Genomic DNA, 25742 nt, shown 5'->3' with positions numbered 1-25742 from the left:
GTAAGACATAATCCTGAATCACAGAACAGGTGGCAATTTTCTGAAGAGTAACAGTGGATTATTGGAACAGCACAAGAAGAATAGAAAAATCTTTGCTCTCTTTCTTTTTCTGGTTAATCAGATTTCTTGTGAGCAAAGCTTAGTCCTCTACCCTTTACACTGCAAAAAGTAAACAAGACAAATGGATACTAAACATTCACAATAAGGCTAAATTCATGATTGATGCCTCTTACTGTTTAAGATCAGCTATAAATATGCTGTCCAGTGGTTTTTAGTGGTGTGATTGTCTGACTCAGCAGACCAGTGTCAGGAAAGAAATTTACATAAATGGAAAGTGAAATCTGTCTTCGAGAAGCAGGACTGTTAGAAACTGCTTAGGTAAGGAGACGCTCACTTACGCAAACATGGGTATACATATTAAACCTGCTCTCTAATATCTGCTTGAGCTTAAGTTATTGCCCGTAAAGAAGCTAAGATGTTTGCTTTTAATTTCCAAAAAATCATTTCAGTTCCAATTTTACTTGGAATAAATTCTGCAAACAGAACTGTCATTAGGTGTAAGAAGAATAATATCAATCCGGTATCCACAAGCATGACCAAGACTCATCGTTAAACACAGCACATGTTTAGATGGCTTGGCTAAGGGTGACAAGCACGGTACCCTATGACAACTCCAGGGTAACAGTCCCTGATCGCGAGGAATATGAACAGATGAGAGGAAGGAGGCTTCCGTGCAGTGGAGCGCAGGATCTGAAGTCAGACTGCCCGGGTTCAAATCTCAGTTTAAGCAGTTCCTGGCTCTGTGACCGTGGGAGAGGCACTGAGCCCTGTAATCTGCAATTTCCCTCTGATGGAATGGCATGATAGCAATCCAGGGTAAATATGAAGAAGAAAATTAGAGAATCCAGCTAAAGCACTTATCACCGCACCCGGCACACATTAAGGGCTAAGCACAATGACGATTAATCGCTGTTGTTACTATTACTGTTATTTTCCTTTTGCTCCTGGTTCTGCGTATCTGAGCCAGATGGGAGAGTTTGACAGACTGAACGACTGGCCCCAATTCTTCACCTTTCTCTGCACTCGGACCTTTCCCACAGCCCCATCAGGGGTGGACTGTATTTCTCTGGGCCTTGACCTTGGACTCACCCACATGACTGGTTTGGATAGTGGCACACGTGTACACGTGCGTGTGTATGTGTGTGAGTGGATCGGAGCCCAGGATTTAAAACGCTTCCCTCACTCTTTGCTGCTGGCCCTCTGCCACCCCGGAGCAGGAGCAGCACATGCCCCAGCTAGCCTGCTGGGCCAGGGGTAGGTGAGGGACATGGGGGACACTCAGAGCTGCAGACGTATGGTGTGAGAGACACAGCAGCCCGAATCGCAGCCCCGTTAGCTGTCCTGCAGAGCCGCGAGGGGCGTAAAGGCTTACTGATGTTTGTTACTGAAATCTTGTCAGTATTTATTATGCAAAAAAAAAAAAAAATTAACCGATCCAAAGAGTACATTAAAAAGTTGTCTACCCACAATGAATTTCTGATTTCCCGAGGAAAAAGGCATTAGCTCAGTGTCTAGGTCTGAAATAAATGTGGAATGATAAGTGAGGAGAGACAAGTGCTTCAACAAAGCCAGGATTCCAGGGCCGGAGATGCTCCTGTAAACTCTGCCTAGGCCTGCTTGGCTTTTGTTTAGGGAGGGTCATGTGTGATAACGTCAGATTATTTTTAAAAGGCTCACAGTGGCTGAAAGTTTATCCTACGCACTGTGCTAGACAACATGCACACAGCAGCTCTCTTAGTTCTCCGAAGAGCACCAGGAGGTAGGCTCTACTAATTTTACTCATTTTACAAATGAGGAAACGGAGGCACATGGAGCCAAGTAACTTGTCCACATGGACAAGTGAGAGTGGTCCAGGCAGGATTCAAACTCAAGCAGCCTCATGGCCTGGCATGAGATGAGCGTGGTGGGACAGCTGGCGAGAAGCAAAAACATGTTCTCCCATCTCTAATCACCTTGCTGTTTTAACCGGTGTGTGCGTTAATTTAATCCTTAGGACACTTGAATTAGGTATTACCTATTCTTCACCCTCCATAGATGAAGAAAGGGGAACACTGTAGGTCACGTTCCTCGCCCCTCTTCCCACGTGGCTAGCAACGGTATGCTAGCTGGAGCACATGGCGATGAAGCTGGATTTGAACCCAGGCAATCGAGTTAACCATTACACTATGTTAATAGTAATGATCACACTGCTCACCCCAATGTGAAAAGGCAGGATCACATTCTTTCCTTTTTTTCTGGAAATCTGTAAGCTTTTCCAAGTTCAAAGGCAAACATGCATTCCTGGTACCATGGCTATCTTCAAGTGCATATAATGTGATAAATAACCTTTAATTTACACTACAATCATTCTCAGGCTCCACTGAGCTTTCATTCTTGCAAGAGCAATATCCTTATTTGCTGCCTTCAAGTTGACTTGTTTTTAGTTTTGTTTTTCTGAGTATATTTTTAGGTTCAACCTTGTCAGGTTACAAATTCAGAGGAATCCTAACAGAGTAATAAACGGAATGGGAGAAAGAGTATTAATCATGATGGGTTTAGAGAACAATGCCTAGGAAATAAAACTAACCACCCAGAGTGTGAACACAGACAAGTGTCGCCCGGATCTGTTCACACATACACTTGTTGCGTCTACAGGAGAGCCTCGTGGTCTCATGTCTTAGACACTCTCTCCATCCAGTTGCCAAGCAAACAGCCACATCTCAAGCACCTTCACACTGACATTCAAACAGCAGTCCTACTGACCTTGAAAGCAGCACCTCCATGGATGATGGATTTGATAAAAATTCCCAAGTCTGTTCCAGTTTCTCGCGATTTGTTCCCTTTCAAGCTCACGCCAAGACCAGCAGAACCTGAATCATTCAGGGGGATCTCGAAGGTGAGTTGCTCAGTTGTTTCCAGCGAGAGTGCATAGCAGTCAGGTTCTCCTTTCTGTTGATGTACACATGGAAAGAGGGAAGGGAAGAAAGCAGATTAGTGTTTACACTCAAATGGGCAAACACAGAAGCAACTGGCCAGACACATTGATTGGACCTCTAACAGGCTGGTCTTCTCTCTCTACAAGGGGTCACCACCGTGTCCATGGGTGGTAGAAGAGTTCTTGGAGTCATATTTGCTGATGGTCAACAGAAAGGATCTTTTCGCTAGGTGGAGTCATGCCAGTTGAAACACCGTGTAAATATTTGGAAATTCAGCAGAATAGTCTCAATAATTAAAGAGGCTGGATATTACTTAGGGGATCTTAGGTACCAGAAAAGACCTTAGAGATAAGGTGATCTTAATGCCTTCATTTTACAGATGAAGAAACAGAGCTTAACGTAGAAACATGGTAAAATTGGGGGGAAATATTTGAAAACGCACATTAACCATGGAAACAATGTTCTTGATCAAGAATGTCAATTGGGGGGCGCCTGGGTGGCACAGCGGTTAAGCGTCTGCCTTCGGCTCAGGGCGTGATCCCGGCGTTACAGGATCAAGCCCCACGTCAGGCTCCTCCACTATGGGCCTGCTTCTTCCTCTCCCACTCCCCCTGCTTGTGTTCCCTCTCTCGCTGGCTGTCTCTATCTCTGTCAAATAAATAAATAAAATCTTTAAAAAAAAAAAAAAAAGAATGTCAATTGGATAGGAGCACTGAAAAAAAATGTTATCTTAAACTTGGGAAATGTGACGTATAATGAGTATCACTGAATTAAACTTCACTTTGCCCAGCTCATGCCTTAGGCTTGCTTCTTTGATAATATAACTCACTGGCAATCAGATTTTTGAACCTAAACAAAAAAAATAATGCAAGACAAATATTTGTGTCCTTTTTGCCAAATCACACCTAGCCAAAAGCACAGCTGTTCTCAAAAAAATAGAGTAAGAGTATGGAGGCAGCAGGCACACTTAGGGTTCAAGTTTCCAGGAAGAAGCATAAGATTAATCGTTTTTGGCCTCTGATGTTTTCAAATATACAGCAGTGACAACAGAAAAGTGCTGTCCACATGATAATCTTTGCAGGTGCCCCTACTGCATCTCTCAAGCTCGCAGAAATGTGAAACTCAGCCACAGTGTTTAACCAGAAAATTTGAAAATGAGATAGCCCTAGAAACCTTCAACTCATTCTAGGTCGGTAGTTCCTTCCTCTCTGTAATTATGTCTAGAAACTCTCATCTTAGGGTCACTTTGAGGGACTCTTCTGTAAAATTGCATATTTTAAAAATTACTGTGAATGTCTGAATGTCAGTCACCAAATAACAACTATAAAATCAGAGGTAGCAAAGAACCTATAATTAAAACAGGATTAAGAGGCTGATCATTGCCAGACCCACTGACCTAGTATTTTCAACTCCTACCAAAATAGAGAAACCCGTGTCTACCTTTAAAGAAACAGTTGCTTCATTTAATTTCATTGTACATGAAGTTAGCTATAAAAACTTGGACAATAGGTGGCTTCAAAGAAATGAAACTTTATTGCTTGATTTAATAAACCCATTACTAGTTAGTTCTCTTAACTCATTATATTATTATCTAAGAAACACCCCATTATTTGATTCAAACTAGCTGTCCCCCCCCCCATGGGAATGCCATAGTTAAATATGAAATGTAAATTGTTAGCCTTCATCTTTGTCTTCCAGAATGTCCTATTTAGAATTCTTAACATTTGATAATCATTTACGTTTCCAGGTCTCTCTGGGGTTTGGTTCATTTTAGTCTAATAAAGTTCCACTGAATTAAAGTACAAATTAAAGAACAGCTGTTCTTCCTAGAAGTTTGTGAACACCATTTTAGAGAAAGACTAGAAGCTTCTCTGGCTTTTTATCTACTAGAGACAAAATGACACAAGGACAAGTTTCGCTTGAGTAATATTTTCGAACCACTTCATTCTGTAATCAAATCTGATTTCTTTGGTAACTGTTTTAATTAAGATTGATAATCACTATTTGTACTGACACCATTATTACATATGTGGTAAAAATGAAATAGAAACCAAGTGATATTATGGCTATCTTTTCATGTGTGTTTGTGTTATTTTACTTTTTTAAGTTTTTTACTTTAATTCCAGTTAGTTAACATACAGCGTTATATTAGTTTCAGGTGTATGATATAGTGATTCAACACTTCCATACATCACCCTGTGGTCATCACAAGTGCCCTCCTTAATCCCCATCACCTATGTAACCTATCCCCACACTGACCTCTCCTCTGGTAACCATCAGTTTGTTCTCTATAGTTAAGAGTATGTTTCTTGGCTTGTCCCCCTCTCTCTTTTTCCCTTTGCTCATTTGTTTTCTTAAATTCCACATATGAGTAAAATCATATGGTATTTGTCTTTCTCTGACTTATTTCACTTAGCATAATACTCTCTAGCTCCATTCATGTCATTGCAAATGGCAAGATTTCATTCTTTTTTGTGGCTGAGCAATATTCCATTGCACACATATACTGTATCTTCTTTATCCATTCATCAGTCAATGGACACTTGGGCCATTTCCATAATTTGCTATTGTAGATAAAGCTGCTATAAACATCAGGGTGCACGTATCCCTTTGAATTAGTATTTTTGAATTCTTTGGGTAAATACCTAGTAGTACAATTGCTGGGTCATAGCGTAGTTCTATTTTTAACTTTCTGAGGAACCTCCACACTGTTCTCCAAAGTGGCTGTACCAGTTTGTATTCCCCCCAACAGTGCAAGAGGGTTCCCCTTTTAAGTCCCTGATACCTGACAGCCAGAAATAGAACAACAAAAACAATTCTAGTGCCTAACAATGGTTCTAAGTGCTTTATGCATATTAACATACTTACTCTTCATAACAAGTCTATGAGGAATATTATCATGCCCATTTTACAGATAAGGAGACTGAAATGCACAGCAGGTAAGTATCATGCTTACAGTCCATAAGATTTGACAGTGTTGGAGCTTTGTGAGGTGCAGGCAGCGTGGTTCCTGTGTCAGACTCTTAACTGCTATGCTATGTCTCAACCTCTGTGAACCACTACGACTTGGCCTAGTCACAAGAAATTCCAAGACTGATTCCCACAACCACAGTAGACACCATGCAATTTCACATTCTCTACTCAACTATAGTTTCGTTTTATATCTTTGTCAGGCTCAAGCCATAATTAGTGGATTCTAATAATAGCAAATTATTATTGCTATTCACCCAATGGTGAAGGAAGACATTATAGTAGTTAACATAGCCATTTCCTCTATTAGAAATAAATGTCATTTATTTCTATGTCAATGTCCCTTTACCTAATGTACAAAAAAATCAATACACGGAATGCCTTCCTTCAGTAATCTTGGTTCAACAAAGAACTCTAAAAATTAAACTCAACTCTTGCCAGACAACATTTTGGAGAAGAGGTATTAAGGCCTCACAAATGCCCCAAATGCAGGACCTTAGTGATGGGATGATCCCAAAGGCAATGACATATCCACACTTTAGATCCTCCCTTGCTTCCTGTCTTTCAGACAAGAGCTCTTTCTACCCTGTGTTGGGAATACCCCTTGCTGTTTACACTCACAATTATCCAGAGGGGAAAAAAATCCAAGATACAAGACTGGCATAAGAAAGGAAATCTTGTGAATTTCATTCTTTTTCTTTTCATTATTTCTTATTTTCCACTAGAGGCCATGTCTCTAGATACAAAGTCCATGAGATTGCTTGAGGCAGGCCCAGGATGGATGCCCACATGCCCGCAGTGCATATGTCTTGGCCTAATGCCTTGGTACCCACCCAGGGCCAGCCTTTCAGGGTCCACAACTAAAGCTTTCTCAATCTCAGCACTACTGATATTTGGGGCCTGATAATTCTTTGTTGTGGAGGGCTGTCCTACGCATTAAAGGACAGTCAGCAGAATCCTTGGCTACTACCTACTAGATGCCGATACTACCTCCTTCCCCAGTTATGATAACCCCAAATGCCTTCAGACACTGCCAAATGTCTCAAAATCACTGGGCTCAAAATCACTTCAGTTGAAAACCACTGCCCTGTACAGTCAAATTTAACTGCCAAGTAAAGTCAAGTTTAAGGCAACTGCCAAGTACAGTCAAGTTTAAGGCAAGTAGGGTCCAGAGAAGTATTTGGGACTGCAATGTTGCCTGCTGAAATGTTCCCAAGTCCCAGAAAGGAGACTAAGTCTCAGGCTCACAAGTTCGTGACTGACCACTTAGTTGGGCACGGAATTCTGCACTTAGTTATGTCTCTGGTTATATGTCTCTGGTTACATGGCAGCTAATTTTCTAGGGGCAGAAATACGGTCTTTGGGGGATTAACAGAGTAAGAAAAGCGATAAATATTGAATTTATTGGTACATATACAAAATGCTGACTTTTATTAATGAAGCCAAGAAGAAAAATGTAGCCTATCAAGTAGCATTTGCTAGGTTAGTTATGCTTCTATATATGCTGATTTGTATTTTTTATTTTATTAAGAATCATAGACTTCTATAAAATAGTATTAACATAACAATTTCTACTCAAGTGGAACATAACATTAAGCATAATAGTGTATGTGTACAGTACATTTCAATTATATAACATATACACTATATACATACTAGACACCTACCCATCTACGCATTACCTACCTGCCTCACAACCCTGCCCCAGCTATTTGCATATGTGTATATGTCTGCACAGAAAAAAAAAATGTGGTTATCTACCGGCACTGCAATATGGACTACATTTTCCTTCTTTATAATTTTTCTGCGTTTTCTAAACATTTATCCATCATTATAAAATGATAAATGTTTTTGAATGGAATTTATGAAGGTATAAGAACCATTTGCTGTATTATTGCACTGCCAACTAGAAAGATGTAAACACATCTCTATGACACACACACGTGTTTACACATATGCATTTTCTAACACTACCTATACCATACGCAATATGTATTACCCTATAGTGTTACTATATGCATTCTTTAAAACTACATAATATATAATGTGTATATGTATTCTCTCTCTACATATATATACGCATGTGTGTTTATATATATACGCATGAGTGTAGTACATATCCCTCTTAGAGTTGCCAGTGACTTCCATGTTACTAAATCCAATGGTCAATTGTCATCTTTTATCTTTCCTGATCTACAGGAGCATTAGACCAAATTGATGAAGCCTTACTTTCTGAAATATTTCTTTTCTTGGTCCCAGGACATCATTCTCTTACAGTTCGTCTCCCACTTCATGGTCTACTCCTTTGCAATTCCCTTTGCTGATTCTTCCCCTTTCACCAATCTTTAAATATTAGTGTCCTCGGAATCACTCACCTGATCTCTTCTCTTCTTTCCCATCCTTATTTTTGAAGCTACCTCACCTAATTTCATGGTTTTAAATATCATTTACACACTCGTGAGTCATAAATTCCTATCTCCACCTCTCTCCCCTAAACTACACTCACATAACCAATTCTCTACTGAACAACTTTATTAGGATTTCTACCTTGGAATCATGCCTAAATAGATCATCCCTTAAACCTGTTCCTCCTGAACAAGTAAATGGAACTATATTCTTTCAGACATTCAAGCAAGAGACCTCAATGTCATTGCTGATTTCCTTCTTATCTCACACTCTATATCCAACCCGTCAGCAACTCCTATCAGCTCTACTTTAAAAACACGCCCAAAATTCTGTCACCCTAACTGCTAGGCTACCACTGCTTCTCACCCAACACTCTCTGTACTAGTGTCTCCTTTTTGCCTCCCTGCGTCCACTTTTCTCCTCTTCAGGATATTTCTTAACACAGCAGCCAGAGTGTTCCCATTAAAACAAATCCTCAAAACCTTCTAGTGACTTCCCACCTCTTCAGAGAAAATGCCAATGCCCTACAAATTCTAAGCTGAGTGCCCCGACTCTTCTCTCTGCTCACCTCTCCGACTACTTATCTTACGCTTGCTGCATTGCCTTTCTTCTTTTTTTCAGTACATCCTTCATCTTTCATGCTTCTGCCCCAAGACCTTTGCATAACCTCTTCTCTCTGCTTTGAATGCTCCTCTCCTAGATTTCTGCAGACCTCCTTCCCTTACTACCTTTAATTCTCTGTTCAAATACCAATTTATTAGTGAGGTCGTCCCTGACCTTTTAGTTTCAAATTGCTTAAATGCCCTCTCAATACCACCCTATCCATGTCTAATACCCTGCTTTTCTTCCACAGTACTTATCACATATTGTATACATGTTTATTTATTTTTTTTAAGATTTATTTATTTATTAGAGAGAGAGAGCTTGGAGGGCAGAAGAAGGAGAGAGTCTTACGTAGACTCCATGTTGAACATGGGGCCTGATGCGGGGCTCAATCTCACAACCCCAAGACCACCACCAGAGCCAAAACCAAGAGGTGGATGCTTAACTGACCTTGCCACCCAGGTGTTCCTGCTCATTTGTTTTTAATAGGGTCTCTTGAATGTGGGAACTTTTATATTATTCTGATTCTTTTTCCACCAATTTATTGCCAGTGCTTAAAACAGTGCCAGACTAAAAAATAGGCATTTGGATAACTATTTGTTGAATGAATAAATATATAAAGAGAGATATAGATGTTTGTGTGTGTGCCCAACAGTATGTGCTTGTGCGTATGTACACACATGTATCTGTAAACAGGTATCTGTGGGATTGTATACATGTATACGTAAATAAATAAATTGCTGCCATCACATTTGATTCCTACCATTCCAGATTTCATTAATTTAAAGGTTTATACAAATTAGTTTTTATATGAAAAATAATTATAAAAAGCACAAAGTATCACAGTTTTAAGAAACCTTAAAAGTAACCTAGTCCAATTTCCCTTTTCACACAATACTTTCAGTTCCTAGGAGAGACGATAACGTAGCTCAGCATCAGCATCAGCTCCTCAATGACGGCATCACGAGGGGTCATCGCTACCGATTTGTGAGGACCACTGGACTGTTTGTGGTTTTAAATTGTAGCGTGTACCTCAAATCTTAAGTGAATACTACAAACAGCAATATTCGTGGTACATTTCGTCAAGTCTGGGAAACACTGTGATCCAGTACCAAAGACACACCGGCCGTCTTTCTGTTTGCCTATCCATCCAAGCTAAAACATATATGTGTACTCATACACCTATAAACAAAAGTCTCGTGAGACAATACTTAACCAGAGTGCAATGAATTTTAGTGATTTCTATGTGATCTTATTTAATGTTTAATGTGGTCACAATCCTCTACATTAATTTCATAATCCAATACCGGAACATAATTTTTAATTAGGAAAACATACATATATAATTATATATACAATTTTTATTAAATAAAAAATAAATGAAATGCAAAACCAAATGGAGAGTAAAATGTTAACTATCTTATCCTTCCTTTATAATTTTTATAGTCATTTTAATGTTTTATCCTAACCACCCCTAGCCTTAACTAATCCCTTAATCTCTTTTATACAAACTTTCTTCAAGTTCTTATAGCTGTTTCTGTTATCACCTTAATTAAATATATTTTCACTTCTCCTTCCCATCCAGTTATGTCTTTCCCTATTTTTCCATTCCCTCACTTTGTTCTCTGTAATACTCTCTCTATTCCTAAGTACAATGAATAACCTGTTAGAGCTGGAATACAGAAACAAGATTGGTCCATTCTGGCCCAAGTGACAAGAGTCACTCTTTGCAAACCGTAATAATCCAACAAATTTTTATCAAGCATCTTGTATGTACTCAACACTGTAACACGGAGTGGCCAGTCTACATAGAATGTAACTGGCAAAAAGTTTACTGAAAAATACAGGAGGGCCTTTCTGTTTCATTCACAGTATTATCTGGAGAGGAAGAGTAGAATTTAAGAAGAGGAAAGAAGAAACAGAGGAATCTACATAGTTGGACCTTGTGAGATATACTAACCATTTTTATCAAGCAAATATCAAGAGTAATTACTTGGTGTGAGAAGAGGAACGGGAGGCGGAAGATGGATGACTTGCGAGGCCTCTAGATTATTTGCTGAAGAGTACTCTATGTAGGGCCACTTCTGGAGTCACACACGTTCTTGTGGTGCAAAGCAATACTTGAATCACGCACGCAAGTGGTAATAACCCAGCCTTCCCAAGCCCAGGGGAATCCACCAGTCTGCAGGGCCAGTGTTCAATTTCTCAGAAGCCCAGGTCAGACCTGAAAGCATCCATGCTGAACCTTTTATGGCCCTCGTTTCATTAAATGCTGTGCTCTTGGCTCAGCACAAGCAAGCTCTTGATGTCTTTACCTTCCTCCCAAATGTGTAATTAGTCTGTGTTGTGAGCAGCTTACTTTATGCAAGAGTTATGATTCACATGCAATCATTTTGTCAATTACTAAAACTCAAATAAGAGGGCTTTAAGGGACAAAAATGAATATTTATATATACAGTATGTAAAGTAAAAGCCATACCTGGCAATTCTGCCAGGATATTTTATAATAGGCTTAAGCACTGTTAACTTTTGCCTAAGTAAATTCTAAGGAATTTGAGGTGATAAAACTTTTGTTATTGCTAAATTTTCATAACAATGAAAGGATAAGATACCTGTAAGATACATAATTTTCTGTATTTTTAACATTTTCTGAAAAAGTATGGGTAGCTATTATAAGCATGAAAAGGTTTTGGTCAATTGGATTACATAAAATTCAGAATGTGAATATCACGCTCGAGTAGGGATCAGAGGCTCCTTCCAACAGCTGGGAGGCATTCTATTTTAGATTGTACTTGGCAGAGAGTAGAGAAAAGACGGCAGGAGATGAGCAGACACATGCAAAGTAAATGGTGATGCAAGGATGGTCATCTTAATAAAGGTAAAGGACTTTCCCCCCAACTGTTGCTAATATATAAATGAGATCAGCAGAATCCTTGGTGATTTATAAGTGGACAGATTATCTTTTTAAGTCTTTCATCCTCTGGGCAATATAGACAAATCACAAGGAAGAGTCAGAGGTCATGCTGCAGATAATTTAAAAATCTTCTGAATCATACTGTAGGTTGTTGATAATTAACTCAATCAATGGGGGAAACTTCTTAAATGTAGGCTTCTTACGGGTAGCTCAATTATCGATATATTAAGTTTATGCCCTGATGTGATCTCCTTAAGTAAATATTCATCCACTTCTAAATACTTAATAACCAAAGACCCGAATGAAGAAAATCCTACAAAATGTCTGTAATTGAGACCTTTTTCATGTTTTTTAATATCCATTCTCTGGAAAGGGTGAGGAAAGAACCTACTGAACACAGGAGCTGATTTCTGACTGCACTTACCAAAAGACAATTTCTTTAAGTCAGAGATTAATCTAATTCCAGGAAACAAATGTCAAAAAAATGGTCATTCTTCATTGTCTCCTCGATATAAAAAGGCCTTAATGTGATACTAAGAGATTAAAACTAACAGAAGTAAAGTAAGTCAAAGTTAAGATGCCTACAGCTATCCTTTTTCCCCTCCTACTTACAGTATATATACTTGAAAGATCAGCAAATTCCACAGTTCAGCAACACTGGCAAAAAAACACTGTTTTTTCCTTTTTCCGATAAACATGGAAGAAATGAATATATCTGTCATGAAAAGTAGTATTAATGAATATTTTAATTCAGACAGCATGGATTCTTCACAAAGCTAGCACCTGCTTTGTTTATATGGGGAAGCAACAGGTCTTTTTTGTTTTGTGTTTATTCCTTCCCATTGAAAGTGAACTACAGAAACCTGATTAAAATGTCTTAAACCTTTTACAGACAATAATTTAGTGTTTAAAATACAAGAATACATGCTTTTATATAAGATTTAAGAACAAATAGTATGATTGTAATAATTTAATACTCTAAAAAGGAAGCTTAGAGCACCTGATTCTTAGAGGAGTAGACCTATTTGAAAAGCTGGAGTCCTAGGTGAAATACTTCCAGTATCTTTGCCATCACAAATATTCTGTCTGCCACGCTACCTGCATTTAATGGCTTTAAAAGACAACTCAACTCTCCAGGACAAAAGCTAAACATAAATAAAAAATACGGAGAACTTCATGGAAGTCAGCGCACCAATCATTGTGTCTGTTCTACCCACAGCCTGTCCACTGCTCAGGAAGGGGCAGCAACTCACTGAATTGGAGGTGCCCTCTGACCCCACAACCGTCAGTCCATAGGCAGCTAATGCTTGCTGAGGAGGTCTGGCCCAAGGCCATGCCCAATTAGAGAGCGTTTTAGAAACCAATTATGCCAGCCAATTTGGTTCCTTCTAAGACTTGGACCCTTGTAAGGTCTAGTACACAGGGTCACAGTCATTGCATGTGAGGGCAAATACCCCGATAGTTTCTCTTATGAAAAATTCTGGGGAAAAGGTTTATTTTAGGACTTCTCACTGCTTTAAAAAAAAAAAAAAGGTTAATACCTATTCCCTAATTCATTTGATCATGGAACACACCTCTGCATGAAGCATATTAGAGGAAAAGTATACTTCCCTTCACTTAAAGACATGTTGCTTTAGAGAACCCAGAAAAGGTCAAGGTCGAAAGGAATGGAGCAGAGACAGGGAAGGCTCAAGGGAGAAGCAATCTTGTAGGTCATGAACAATGCCCTAGAGATACTACACAGCCTCGTGGTTAAGCTTTCCAGTTCCGTTACTTCTGCGCCACACTTCTGTGTACATGCTATGTTTCACAATTCGCATCATCAACAACAGAGTGTCACAGAAGGAAAGTACAGACTCAGACCAGGCTTCCAAAGACATAGGACAGCAAGTACATTTTGGAGCCCTTACTCCGTAAAGGGGGGAAAAATGACATTTAGTTTCCTTATGAGAAATTAATTTATTTTTAGTTTTAGTTTTTAGTTTTGGATTGGGATTGGGATTTGGATTGGGAGATTTCTGCAGATAGTTTAAAGACAATGGATTATAGTTCTTTGCACTGGGATCTTGGGAAGTCACGGAATAAGGTATTTAGCCACTACAGTAAAAGTATAAAAATGTTCTAACACCCACCATTCTGAGTATGTGCCTCATTTTTAGGGCACAACAACTCTTCTAGTAAAGATAATACAGCTTTTTTCCCAACTCAAGAATTCTAAAGGCAGAGATTTTGTCTCCAATACCTTCATTTTCTTTAGAAGATCCAATAAACGTTCTTTTGCTTTGAGGCACGGAACTCTGAAAGGCAGAGTCGTGTTTATTAAATTATGCTACAGTGTAGTAACAGTACTACCACTGCCTCAAGAAAGTGCTGTTTTTGTGGGGGCTGGAGGATGGGGTAATTTGTTTCTTGGTGAAGGCTTTAAAAAAAAGAAATGACGAAAATATAGCCGTTTTAACCCATCCTTCATCTGATGTTTGAGTTGCACCTAATGAGACTCCGGCTGGAAACCAATCCCCTTTAGAACACTATCAATGATAAATAATCCTAAATTCCAAATAGCGATTGAGAAATCTCAGTGGGTAGCAACCATTTTAAACTCACAGCACATGTTGACTATTGTAAGGAGAATGTTCTTACCATATATATATAATATGCCCTTTATATATGTAATGAAGACATATCATTTGCATTTTATCTTAATTAAATCAATTACTCTATTAAAATTAATTTTCAGATAAAACTGACTTTAAAATAAGAAGTCATTTATGTTCTGTAGAGTATGGAAAATCCATCAAAATTAAAATGTGGATATATCTTCCTTATCCCCACTATGACAAGCAAAATGGGGAGAAAGGAAATCTACCCAGAGTTAATTAATGGGGAAAAGTGTATCAGTCAGTTGCTGTCACAAAAATGTTACATAACAAACCATGCCCAAATTGGGATATGAACAACGAGGCATCTATTTCTCGTTCACATATCTGCAGGTTGACTGGGGTTTGCATGACCTAGGCTGGATTCAAGTAGGTTTGCATTCAAGTGTGGGGCATGTACATGTCTGCTCCATGTGTCTAGCATCTTCCTTAGACCACTGGATATCTGAAACATGTTTCTCACATGCTGAAAGACAGGAATGCAAATGTGAAAGTATCTCTAAAGCCTCTGTTCACAAAACATCCAGTAACATCTAACTGGCCAAATGAATTCACATGGTCAAGTCCACAGGCTACGGTTGGAAAAGAACTATCCACATACACATAATGAGACTAGGACAAGAAGATGAATATATAATGCTACTATTTGGAAGTGAATTGAGACCAATAATCCCATCCCCCAACTGAGTGATATATCTGTATCTCTCTCTATATTTCATATATATATGTATATTTATATATGGGAGATACCAAGGGTTAATAATATATCATAGGGTTTTTATTTCTTTTAATCATATCTTTCCTTTCTTTTGGTATCACATTTTCTATTGACACATATATTCATTCATCTGTTATCATCTGAATGTTGGTGTCCCCCCAAATTCATATGTTGAAATCTTAAACCCCAGGTGATGGTATTTAGAGGTGGGGCCTTTGGGAGGCATTTATGTCATGGGGGTGGAACCCTTATGAACGGGATTAATACCTTTATAAGGAGCTCCCTAGACATTTTCATCATATAAGGATACAACGAGAAGTCCAGAAGACAGCCCTTGCCTAATCATGCTGGCACCATGATCTTGGGCTTTCAGCCTCTAGACCTGTGAGAAATAAGTTTCCCTTGATTATAAGCCACCCAACCTGTGGTATTGTTACAGCAGCCCAAATGGACTAAGTCACCATCCTGCTGTCTGCACTTCAGAGTCACTTCCGTGTGTGATTTTCTCAAGGTAGAGGAAGTAGGTAGCCTAGATCTGGGACGATTCCTGCCCCCGCATCCCTGCATTGTTCCTGCCAGGTTCTTAAAAGGGACTGACTGTTCAGGTGGCTCCAGAGTCTTAAATAAATGGCTTAGGCTACTGAATATTGCCTTTCACTTTACATTATTCTTCTTTGGTGTTCATCTTCCAAATGATCCTCTCCCTTGCTGTTTTTATATATATGTGAAAGCGGGACAAGGGTAAGGGAGCAATTTCTATGGCCTTAATTCCTGTAAAATCAGTGTGTAATTACAAGAAGTTTAAAAGTTCAGCACACTTCCAATCAGTATTTCCCTAGATGTAGGTTGAGCAAGACTTCTTTCTTCCCTGAATTAATGGATCTTCATTTTTCCAACAAAGTCAAGTATGCATCAAAGACTAAACAAGGACTATCTCACTTTAGTTCATGCCTAAGGAATTTTTTTTTTAATTAATCCATCACAGCTCCATTTTTATTTGCTGATACATGAAAAAGGAAGACTCATCTAAGTATAGTGAGTGAATGAATCTTTTTAGTCAAGCATTTTCCTGACAGTACAGACCTACAATTTTTATGATAATGAAGTCAAGCATAAGGGAAAAAAAGCACTTTATTTTACATGTAAGCGTGTATATATAAAATATAGAAATTACTTTCACCTCAAAAGAAATTTTACAGTGAACGTGTAATGGAATAAAGGACTCTTCACTTAATATCTGCAAACACCCTGATTTTGTGTCTCCACATATAAGCCACCTGTTCCTTCCCTGATTTTATCGGTGAGAAAACAATTTGTCCTCCTCTGAACTCCATTTTACTTTCTTTTTCCCATTCTTATGATTCTCATCACTTTTTCTATTCTACAATTATTTCCTGGCCTGTCTGTCTTAACTCCATTCTATCACTGTGATCTCATCAAAGAAAGGAATTATGTTTAATTCAACTTTGAGCCCAGTTTAACACCTGGTACGATGCATACATATAAAAAAAATAATTGTACTAGGATGACTTCATAAGTTATTTTGTTGATATTTCTCTGCCACAATGCCCTTTCTGAAATAATGGCATTAAAAGGCCAAAAGCTAACGAAAAGTGACAGCTGTGTCTTGCATCTATGAAATCATATTTTTAACATTGCTAGCCTAAAGTTTCTAGCATGTTTGTTAGATGGAACTAAAATTAACTAAATAAATGTCACAAAGACCTCCTCTTATTTGGATGGGTTTCTCTCTACCTAAAACTCATTTTTTCCTCTCCTCCCACTCTGACACCCACGGGCAAACTCCTATTTACCCAACAAAGCACATCTCAATTGTTACCTGCTCTTTATGGTTGGGCCTTCATCGGGGTCTCCTTAGCACTGTATATACAATAATCATGTTATATTATGGTTATTTCTTATTATATAAATCTTTAAAGACCTCAAGGACAACAAGGGTCATGCCATTTATATTTATACCACTAACACCTATCCCAATGCATGTCTGAGAACAAGGGCACGGTAAACATTATTTAAAGAGCATTGCTGACAAGTGTTGAATCCGTTAATTCTCCCATTGTAGTTCAATATGGGCCACAGCTCATCAATATTAAAAACAATATTTTAAAAACTGCTAATTAAGTTCCCATACTTAAGACCACTATCACCATGACCACCATAATCAAGTGGAATTAGATTTTGGAATATTAGGTGGTAGATTTGGGATACGTACAGAAGCAAACTCCCCTTCCTCATTTCCTACAATGTGAAGTTAATCATGACGTGTTGGCACACGGATGCCTATGAAGGGCTGAGCTGGGCAAGAAAATAGCTCACAAATGTTTCTAAGAACTCACATTTATTTTGGCTCATCTGATCACCATATCCGCTCTTGAGTTTTGATATGGGGTGGAGTAAATCTGTCATTCACTTCTACTTTATTATGACAGCTGGTGCTATTTGGCAACTACTCTGTTCAAAATAACCCTAAAAAAAGCAGTTTTTCACATTTAAAACAAAGATCGTGTCTCTCTCAACTCCTAAACAATTGGGTGAGAAGTTTAAATTCACTTACTGAGTGACTTCACGTACTCTAAATAAAACTGAAAAGCAAATAAACCAAAAGTTGCTTCGACAGTGTTTGGTTGGTTGTTTTACTAACTTGGGCAGCACTGTGTACAAACACCAAATCAAACACTCTCAATGTATTTGGTATCTCCCTGTCTTTGCCTTTCAAATCTATTGCATATTAGGTGTGGGTAATCCAGAATATTTTTTATATGCTATTTGACCCAAAAGAAGAATCAAAGTCATAATTCAAACATGTTAATGACTGCTAGAAGAGACACCTGACCAATTAATTTCTTGTTAAGGCAGTCCTTGATCCTAGGGCTTGTCTCTGTCGACGTAGAGTTCATCCCATTATTTTAGCCACATCAAAAGTAGGGCATTGGCTAAACAAACATGTCTGATTTATAAAGGCAGCCATATTTTAGGGCTACAAAGCAAGCCATCTAGTGCTTAATGGGTACCGTATGTGCAGATACTTCAACTTATTTCTTTTTTCTGTTCCACTGGAGAATGGAAACCCAACCTACTAAAAAACAAGCTGAGAAACATAAAGAATAAAAAAAAAATTCTAGAATTATGAAGAAATGCAATTTATTTACTAATCATTGTTATAACAACAGACTAGGAATTTATCAATTTCAACCATTCTTCAGCCTATCAGTGCACGTTGTGCTCGGCCTCGATCTGTAACTTCCAACAAAAATATCTGTATTAGCAGACAATTCAGCTGCAACTTCCTAAAAAACATGAGTGGTGTTCTAAGAACATCATGTAGAGCAAAAATTCACTTCTTCCCTCCTAGCATTCTATTCAAATAATTCCCCCACCTTCTCATAAAGGAAAGCAGATTTGGGAACTTAAAATAATGGAATGGACTTCCTTCTACTTTCTTCGCTCTCTGGTCTGAGGTAATTAATGTCTACTCAATACCACGCTCAATCATGTTTCCCCTGGGACAGTACTTTCAATTAAACCTTTTATTTCATCCAGGAATGCCTGGTCTCATTGACCACTGTACTTTTTATCTGTGGATTTATGATAATCTAATGCACATCTCCTCACAGGCAGAATGGCCTTATGAGTCCTTATTGTTCTGATGCCAGAAGAGAAGTGAAAAACAAAATTAGCTCCTGCGGAAGCCAGGAAGGAAACCCACATTTGTTTAACACAGCGAGAGGCCTTTCACTACCTGCCCGATGGCCTTGACCATCACACTGCCCTGGCCTCTCAATGTGTTGGCTGCCCCTGCCTGGCTGCTCTGGTCTGATAAGACATGCCAGCTCCCTTGAGAGCTACTGGACGCTGAGGGGTGAGAGGCAACACCAACCTCGGTTACATTTTCAAAGGGTTGTGAAGGAAGTCAGACGTTTACATGCTATTGCTATTCTTTTCTGAGAGAAACCCTACAGGTTAAGGAGGAAGCTCTAAACTACTATCTGACAGCAAAGGCTGGGCTTCTCAAAAAGTAAGCCCCTAGCTTGTTTGTAGCTATGTGCCTTTACTTTCTTTGTGGCTAGGACCCACATGATTTGGTTTCTATTTCAGAAGTACACAAATTATAGTGACATGTTATTAACTTAACCACCATGAGAAATTACACTTTTTTTTTTTCTGTTTTACAGTCGTACTCCGTGATGTAGCCGAAGACAAGGCTCGATCTAGTGTACTTCTATCTCTTCAGATTATGGAGAATAGTCACTGTTCTGCATATTCTCAGACACAAGTTCAGCAGCCTTCATCTTTAATTTCCCTGCATGCCTACATAGCACATAAAATTATCAAGTTAATAATTGCATTGATATTTATTTATATAATTTATTTACAACCTGTCTAGTACCAAAGAGGAATTGAGGTGGCTTGCATTAATAAGTACATTGAAAATATCTGCCAAGTTTTCAACAAGTTGCTAGTGCTGACACAGTCCTCTTTTTCAAATTGAAGAATTCAGAACCCGGAGATTTTTTATTACATTACGGATGGCCAAAACCTTAATGAATAGTGTTTGTATTCATTCACTTTTCTTCATGTGTAGTGGAAATGAGCTTTAAATAAGTTCTGACTGTAGGGACAGATGAGATAATTTCTACTTAAAAAACAGGTTATATACTTTAAGTTTATACTTGTAAGTTTTTAAGTTTGTATTTAAGTTTCTTTGTAAACCTGCTTCTTACAATGTGAATTTTTCCTTTCTCTCTGTTAAAGGAATACTGATAAATTGTGCCTGGGTTGCAATGAGCCAACAGGGTTTATTCACTCCACAGTATCTCCAAAGCATAACACTATGTAATAATTTACCTTCTATCGGATGGGTTATATTTAAAAACATATTATGGGAAAATGCACCAAAACTTCCAATTTTGGAAAGAAGGAACACGTTTCCTTCTGAGCTAACTATAGGAGTGAAGTCTCATATGGTACCCACAGCCATGGTGGCATCAGATGATTGGAGGAAGGGCTACATCTATGTGTATTAACTGCTATAGCAACAAGAACCACAATGGCAAGGGGTCGAAGAGGTGGCCATGAGGGAGAGCTCTTCTGGCAATATGTTATTCTACATTTACTTAAGAGAAGTCACTCTTTAGGTCAAATGCTCCCAAGGCATTCTGAACTGCAGAACAAACAAACGTGCCGAGGCACACTCCCGCGGCCCATTCATATATAGAGAGATCATTCATAATTCACGTGCTATCTGTATTGAGTGTCATGCCAAAACTTGATGCACAGAAATTCAGAGAATAGTATTTTGCAGTGCGAAGAGGTATAAGAGACCAATTAGTTCAATCTCCTCACTTAGTAGATAAGGAACTCCTTCTCCCTGTTTACTGTCAATTTTTTTTAATTTTGATAATTTTAGTATGTATTAATTTATCACTATCCCCATAATCCAACTATTATTCCCAAGTCCCCAGTCCAGATTGTGGGTATCTACTATAGAAAGGTAAATCTACATGGGCTGAGAAAAAAAGTAACAAGAATAGGGAAGGAGTTTATGTTTAGCAAGAGTGTCATGACTAAAAACATTGCTGAACGACAAAGTAGGGAAAGGGGCAAGGCTTCTCTACCCTGGCTTCTCTCACACTGTACTTGCATCAAAAAAGAACTCAACAAACTCTTTGTGAATGGAATTAAGAAAGATAAGTCCCAAGAAGTTAAATGACTTTTCTAAACTTGAACGTCTCAAGTGGTGGCCCTAGGCCAATAATGTGAATCTCACAACCCTGACCAATGCTCATTCTGCTACGGAACAGCGTTCCCTTCGGCTTTCTTAACTGAATGTGAGACATGATAACAATATTGGCCCCAGTGAGTTATACCTCCTTGAAGTGTGACTTTGCCGCTCTTTCCAGAGAGTCTTGGCATCTATCTACCCATCCCCTGAATCCTACTGGGCTTTGTGACTTGCTTTGACAAAGAGAAGTGACACTGTGCAACCTGCGAGGCTAGACCTTAAGAGCCCCTGCATCTTCTGTTTTTGTTGTCCTGAGAATGTCCAGTAGGAAAGCTGGACTAGCTTTCTGGAGGAGAAAAGACACATTAACTAGAACCAAGGTGCCCCATCCAACAGCCAAAACCATCTGACAGCCACGTAAAGGTGACCATCTTGAACCTTCCCACCTCGCAGATGCTCCAGTTGAACGCAAGCCTCAGGAATAAACCTAAAGCCAGAACTTATAAACAGAGAACTTACGAACACAGACTTGATAAAAGAAGGCGTCAAATGGATCTTAGATTTGATGGATTTCTATATTATCCTTGGAAATAGTCTTGTTATTGACATGCAAGTTTTGCTCACATGATAGCATAAGTAGCCAACAGTATTAACACTATGCCAAAATGTTCCTTTCCTCTACTCCTCCCTTTTCTTCAGTTTTCCTTCCTGCCATTGGCTCATGCTTCTGCATATCCCTGGACTTTCTACTTTCCTTCCTTCTTTGAATCTATCCATGGCCCAAACAGAATCCCATCTCATAAATGAAATTTTTCAGAATTTTAAAGTCCTGATTGATTTCTTCCTTTTATATAACTTCTGGTTCACTATTAACCTCTTAGCTTGTTCCTTAAATTTGTGCAACTAAAAAAAAAAATGTGCACAACTCTTCCCCTCCCATCTGCCGTCCCTACAGATCATAGGTAGTATGCCAAATTCTTGTTTCTCTAATGACACTCAGCATTGTCCATAAGTTCTCGGAGTTCAGGGATCATGTCTGAATACATTTGAGAGCACACAGTGTGTGGCATGGCATCTAGAACCGATACATGTTTAATAAATATTTGATCAGCTAACCTGGGAATAGTAGGTGTTCAGTATTTGTTGAACAACTGAGTCCTTTCATCATCAATACGGACCCAGGAATAGAGGGCAATAGAGGGCTGACAATTCTCCTGAATGACGATCTCTCTATAAGCATCAGAGAAGAGAAACATTCGGTCTCAGGGAGTTGGAATGCAAGCAAATAACGGGTAAGATGTTTTGGTTGGGTGTTTTTGTGTTTTGCCATTTTGGGGTTTGTTTTTTGTTTTTGGTTTTGTTTTCTGCTTTTTTGTTTCACTGTGTTTTTCCCCTCCATTGGGAAGTCAAGGGTCTATAGATGAAATATGTAGCTTCTGGGAAGGAGAGGAGGGAGAAGGTGAGCCCTTTCAAGTTAAGCTGAAAGTCTGTAACTCCCCTGCAGGGTGCTAAGGTCAGCAATTCCATATACCAGGAGCCACAGACTCCAATATTAACGAAATAATGACCATCAAGGGGAGGCTTTGTTGTTCTTGAGGATACTTTTCTCCTTTCTCCTACTATTACCTCCATCTTCATCGCCACCCAGCATTTTAATGTAATTTAATGCAATGTACCATTGTCTTCCTCTTCATCACCACCTGGCATTTTAATGTAGAAACGTAATGCAGAAATAAATATATCCCGTAACAGAGAGATACCACACTATTATTTGTGTCCAGAAAGGCAGGATGAGAGGTCAGAAGAAAGAAGAGAGGAAGGAAGAGGAGAGAATGAGGAAAGGTGGGAAAACTGAAACAACATTTCAAGCTGTTAAACAATCCTTCCTTTGCTCCTAAGCCTCTAAGAAATGCAAAGAATTAATTACGGAAAGACTAGGTGATAAAAGTCCTTCACATAACTCAATAAGTGGCCAGGAAACATAATTGAACTGCTTTATAATTGAATATCCTGCCATCGGGACAGACTTAAAGAAGGGTAAACTTAAAGAGACATAACAATATTAAGTGTTCTTTTGTCTTTTTAACATTTGTGATTAAACATTCTTTTTAGAGAGGGACCTGGGATAGTGGTGGGGCTTCATTTAGGCAGCAACAGGAACTGAATAGCATGTGATTTGTACTTGGGCATCTTAATTTAAGTAATTATAATATCTTAAAGGAAAACGCATCTTAACTCCTTCAACGTTTTATTACATCTGACAAGTTCAGTACAAGGGCACCTATCTATTCGTGCATTATGCGTCATATGTTCTGCACACTCATTAAAAATAATGAGAACATATTTAAAAGTCATTGCCCAGAGAATCTTTGGGGACGGGGCACGGGAAGAGGTAAGTGGCAACAGATTGTGATTTAAGTGTCTATCTCTGTTTTATCAGCCCTTAGGAGGAAAAAAAAAAAAAAGAAGTAGCAATCTTAAGCTGATATTCTTTAATGATAAAGATCACACATTGTCCTGAAAAACAGGCAGATGAAACATGTTCAAACCCCTAAATACACTTTCAAAATGAACTGGACTGTAGTGCCGGCTTCACAAGTACGGTATTTACTTTAATAACAGCTGGAAAAGCGAACCACAATCAATTAAGGCTGTATTTTGTTCCCCCTTAGTCTTTAAATATCCTTTACAAAATGATCGCATTTCCTTATCTTACACCAAATGTACCTTAACACACGTACTGATCACAGTCAGGGAGGTAATTAAGCAAATCAAGGTCATCCCCCGAGTTTTGTAACCACCTTCTTATCCAGCTGCTCTGTATCCACAGCTGGCATAAATTCTTGGAAACATTCAGCTAACTGGATAATAAGGACAGAATCTGTGGTTGGTTACAATATTGCTTTTTCTGAGCTGTTTAAACACGTATGTTTAGAAAATTCTTCTTTTTAATCTAACCATCAGAAGCCTAATCATGGCCACAGTGGCCACTAATAAGACATCTGTCCTGTGCCGTGAGAGGACAGTCGAATCTCACGGCCCTTCATCCTTAACACTGCAGGAGAATGCAATTAGGCCCCAGTCCTCTGAAATGTCACAAGAGCTTCTTCTCAGCATTGAACACTTCTTCTTCCACTACCTTCCAATCTCCAACAAAACCATTCTTGTGATAAAAGTCCTAAGTGTTTTCATTCTGACACCTGGAAGCCATACAACCAGGCAAAATGGCCAGCAACTTCCTCCATCTGCTTTAATAATGCTGAACCAGAGCATTTATCATCATCTATTTTATCAAGACTAGATTTTGCTGACAAGGGTTCAGTAAAATTCTTTCAGGTATAAGTACTTCCCAGGGAGTAGCAAATGACTACTAATCCCTCAGCCTTGTGGGTTATCGAATGCATTTAAAAACTTGCCAAAGATGAAGGATCTCATCCCTTAGGACACAGAACAACTGAAAGAAGGTGTGATGCGCAGCCCAGTGAGGTAGAAATCTTAAAAAAAAAAATTCTGATTTTGCAATGTCTCTGTGCGTCATTTTCCCCATTTTTAAGAGAGATAGGAAGAGCTGAACATAGTTGCTTTGTGACCGTAAATGAGGATCACTTTCTTAGGAGCTTTGAAATCTTCACCACGAGTTCAAGCATGGCAGGAGGGGGGCGGGGGAGGTAGAATATGGTGCATATAAGGGGCCAATGGAGCATCTCTCTCCCTATAGCGTGCCATCTTGGAGACAGAGAGGGAGGGAGAAGGGACGGAGGTGTAACTGCAAACAGATACCAATAACCCAATCTTCTAGACCGCCCTAGAAGCACCTCTCTTTGGTATGTGCTTAAATCTACAAGTTACAAGGTGGCACACAACAAATTTTGAGCACAATCAAATTGAGTGTGGGAATTTAAAAGCACAATCGAGTCGGGCCTGAAAAAGTCAAGTACAATTGAGTTTGCCTAAATGAATCAGGTGTAATTGAGTTGAGTAACTGGATTGTGCTCAGCACTGGCCCTTTGCCAAAACGAGAGGCACATGACCAAAGAGACGCAACTCAATTGGCCTTGAATTTTTCACAGGATATTTTTCTAGGGCAAAAAAATTGTTTGCAAAATTGAAAGATAAAGTTGAAAACTTGGTTATTGGAATTAGTCAGGTGTAGTCACTAAGTTATCCTGTAGGCCTTGAGGCTCTTTATAACAAAACCACTATTTCAATGATCCTCAAACTTGAGGTAAGCGTCAGAACTATCTGGAGGGCTTGTTAAAATACATCTTCAGCTCCAACCCTAGAGTTTCTGATTCCTCAGGTCTGAAAGAAGCCTGAGAATTTGTACATGTGACAAATTCCAAGGTAATGGTATTCTGTTGATCTGAGGCCACACTTTGAGAAGCACTTCAACTGAGATTGAAGCATTTAAAAAATACTTTAAAATACTTTTAAAATTTTAAGAAATAATATTTTAAAGTATTAGGCAATGATACTTATTGTCTACGTCTTTACAAATAAACTGTACAACTAGATTATGTGTATGTATTCAGATGATTTAAACTACCTAAACTGTCATTTATACTCTATTTTTTTTAATGGGAGGGAAGGGACAGATGGAGAGGGAGACAATCTTAAACAGGCTCCACACCCAGCGTATGAGCCCAACGCAGGGCTTGATCTCCTAACCCTGAGATCATGACCTGAGCCGAAATCAAGAATTGGATACTCAACACACTGAGCCACCCAGGCACTCCTCATTGCCATGCTCTCAGTA

The 25742-nt window shown here is 38.9% G+C and overlaps 1 protein-coding gene across 6 annotated transcripts in view; it reads right to left on the bottom strand.

Moving 5' to 3' along the window:
* The window catches only part of PARD3B (par-3 family cell polarity regulator beta), a 980330-nt gene that overhangs the window by 407141 nt on the left and 547447 nt on the right, over positions 1 to 25742 (bottom strand). For all 6 annotated transcript variants that reach the window (XM_045806556.2, XM_045806555.2, XM_045806554.2 and 3 more), the window contains one exon: positions 2803 to 2988. In XM_045806556.2, coding sequence (XP_045662512.2) covers positions 2803 to 2988 — 186 coding nt within the window. The remainder of the gene's footprint in view (positions 1 to 2802; positions 2989 to 25742) is intronic.

Source organism: Ursus americanus, chromosome 1 (assembly GCF_024610735.1).
Source record: "Ursus americanus isolate L20-20 chromosome 1, mUrsAme1.1.p, whole genome shotgun sequence".
NCBI lineage: Eukaryota > Metazoa > Chordata > Mammalia > Carnivora > Ursidae > Ursus > Ursus americanus.
Note: the sequence above shows the minus strand (reverse complement) of the source record. Positions and strands in the feature narration are given on the sequence as shown.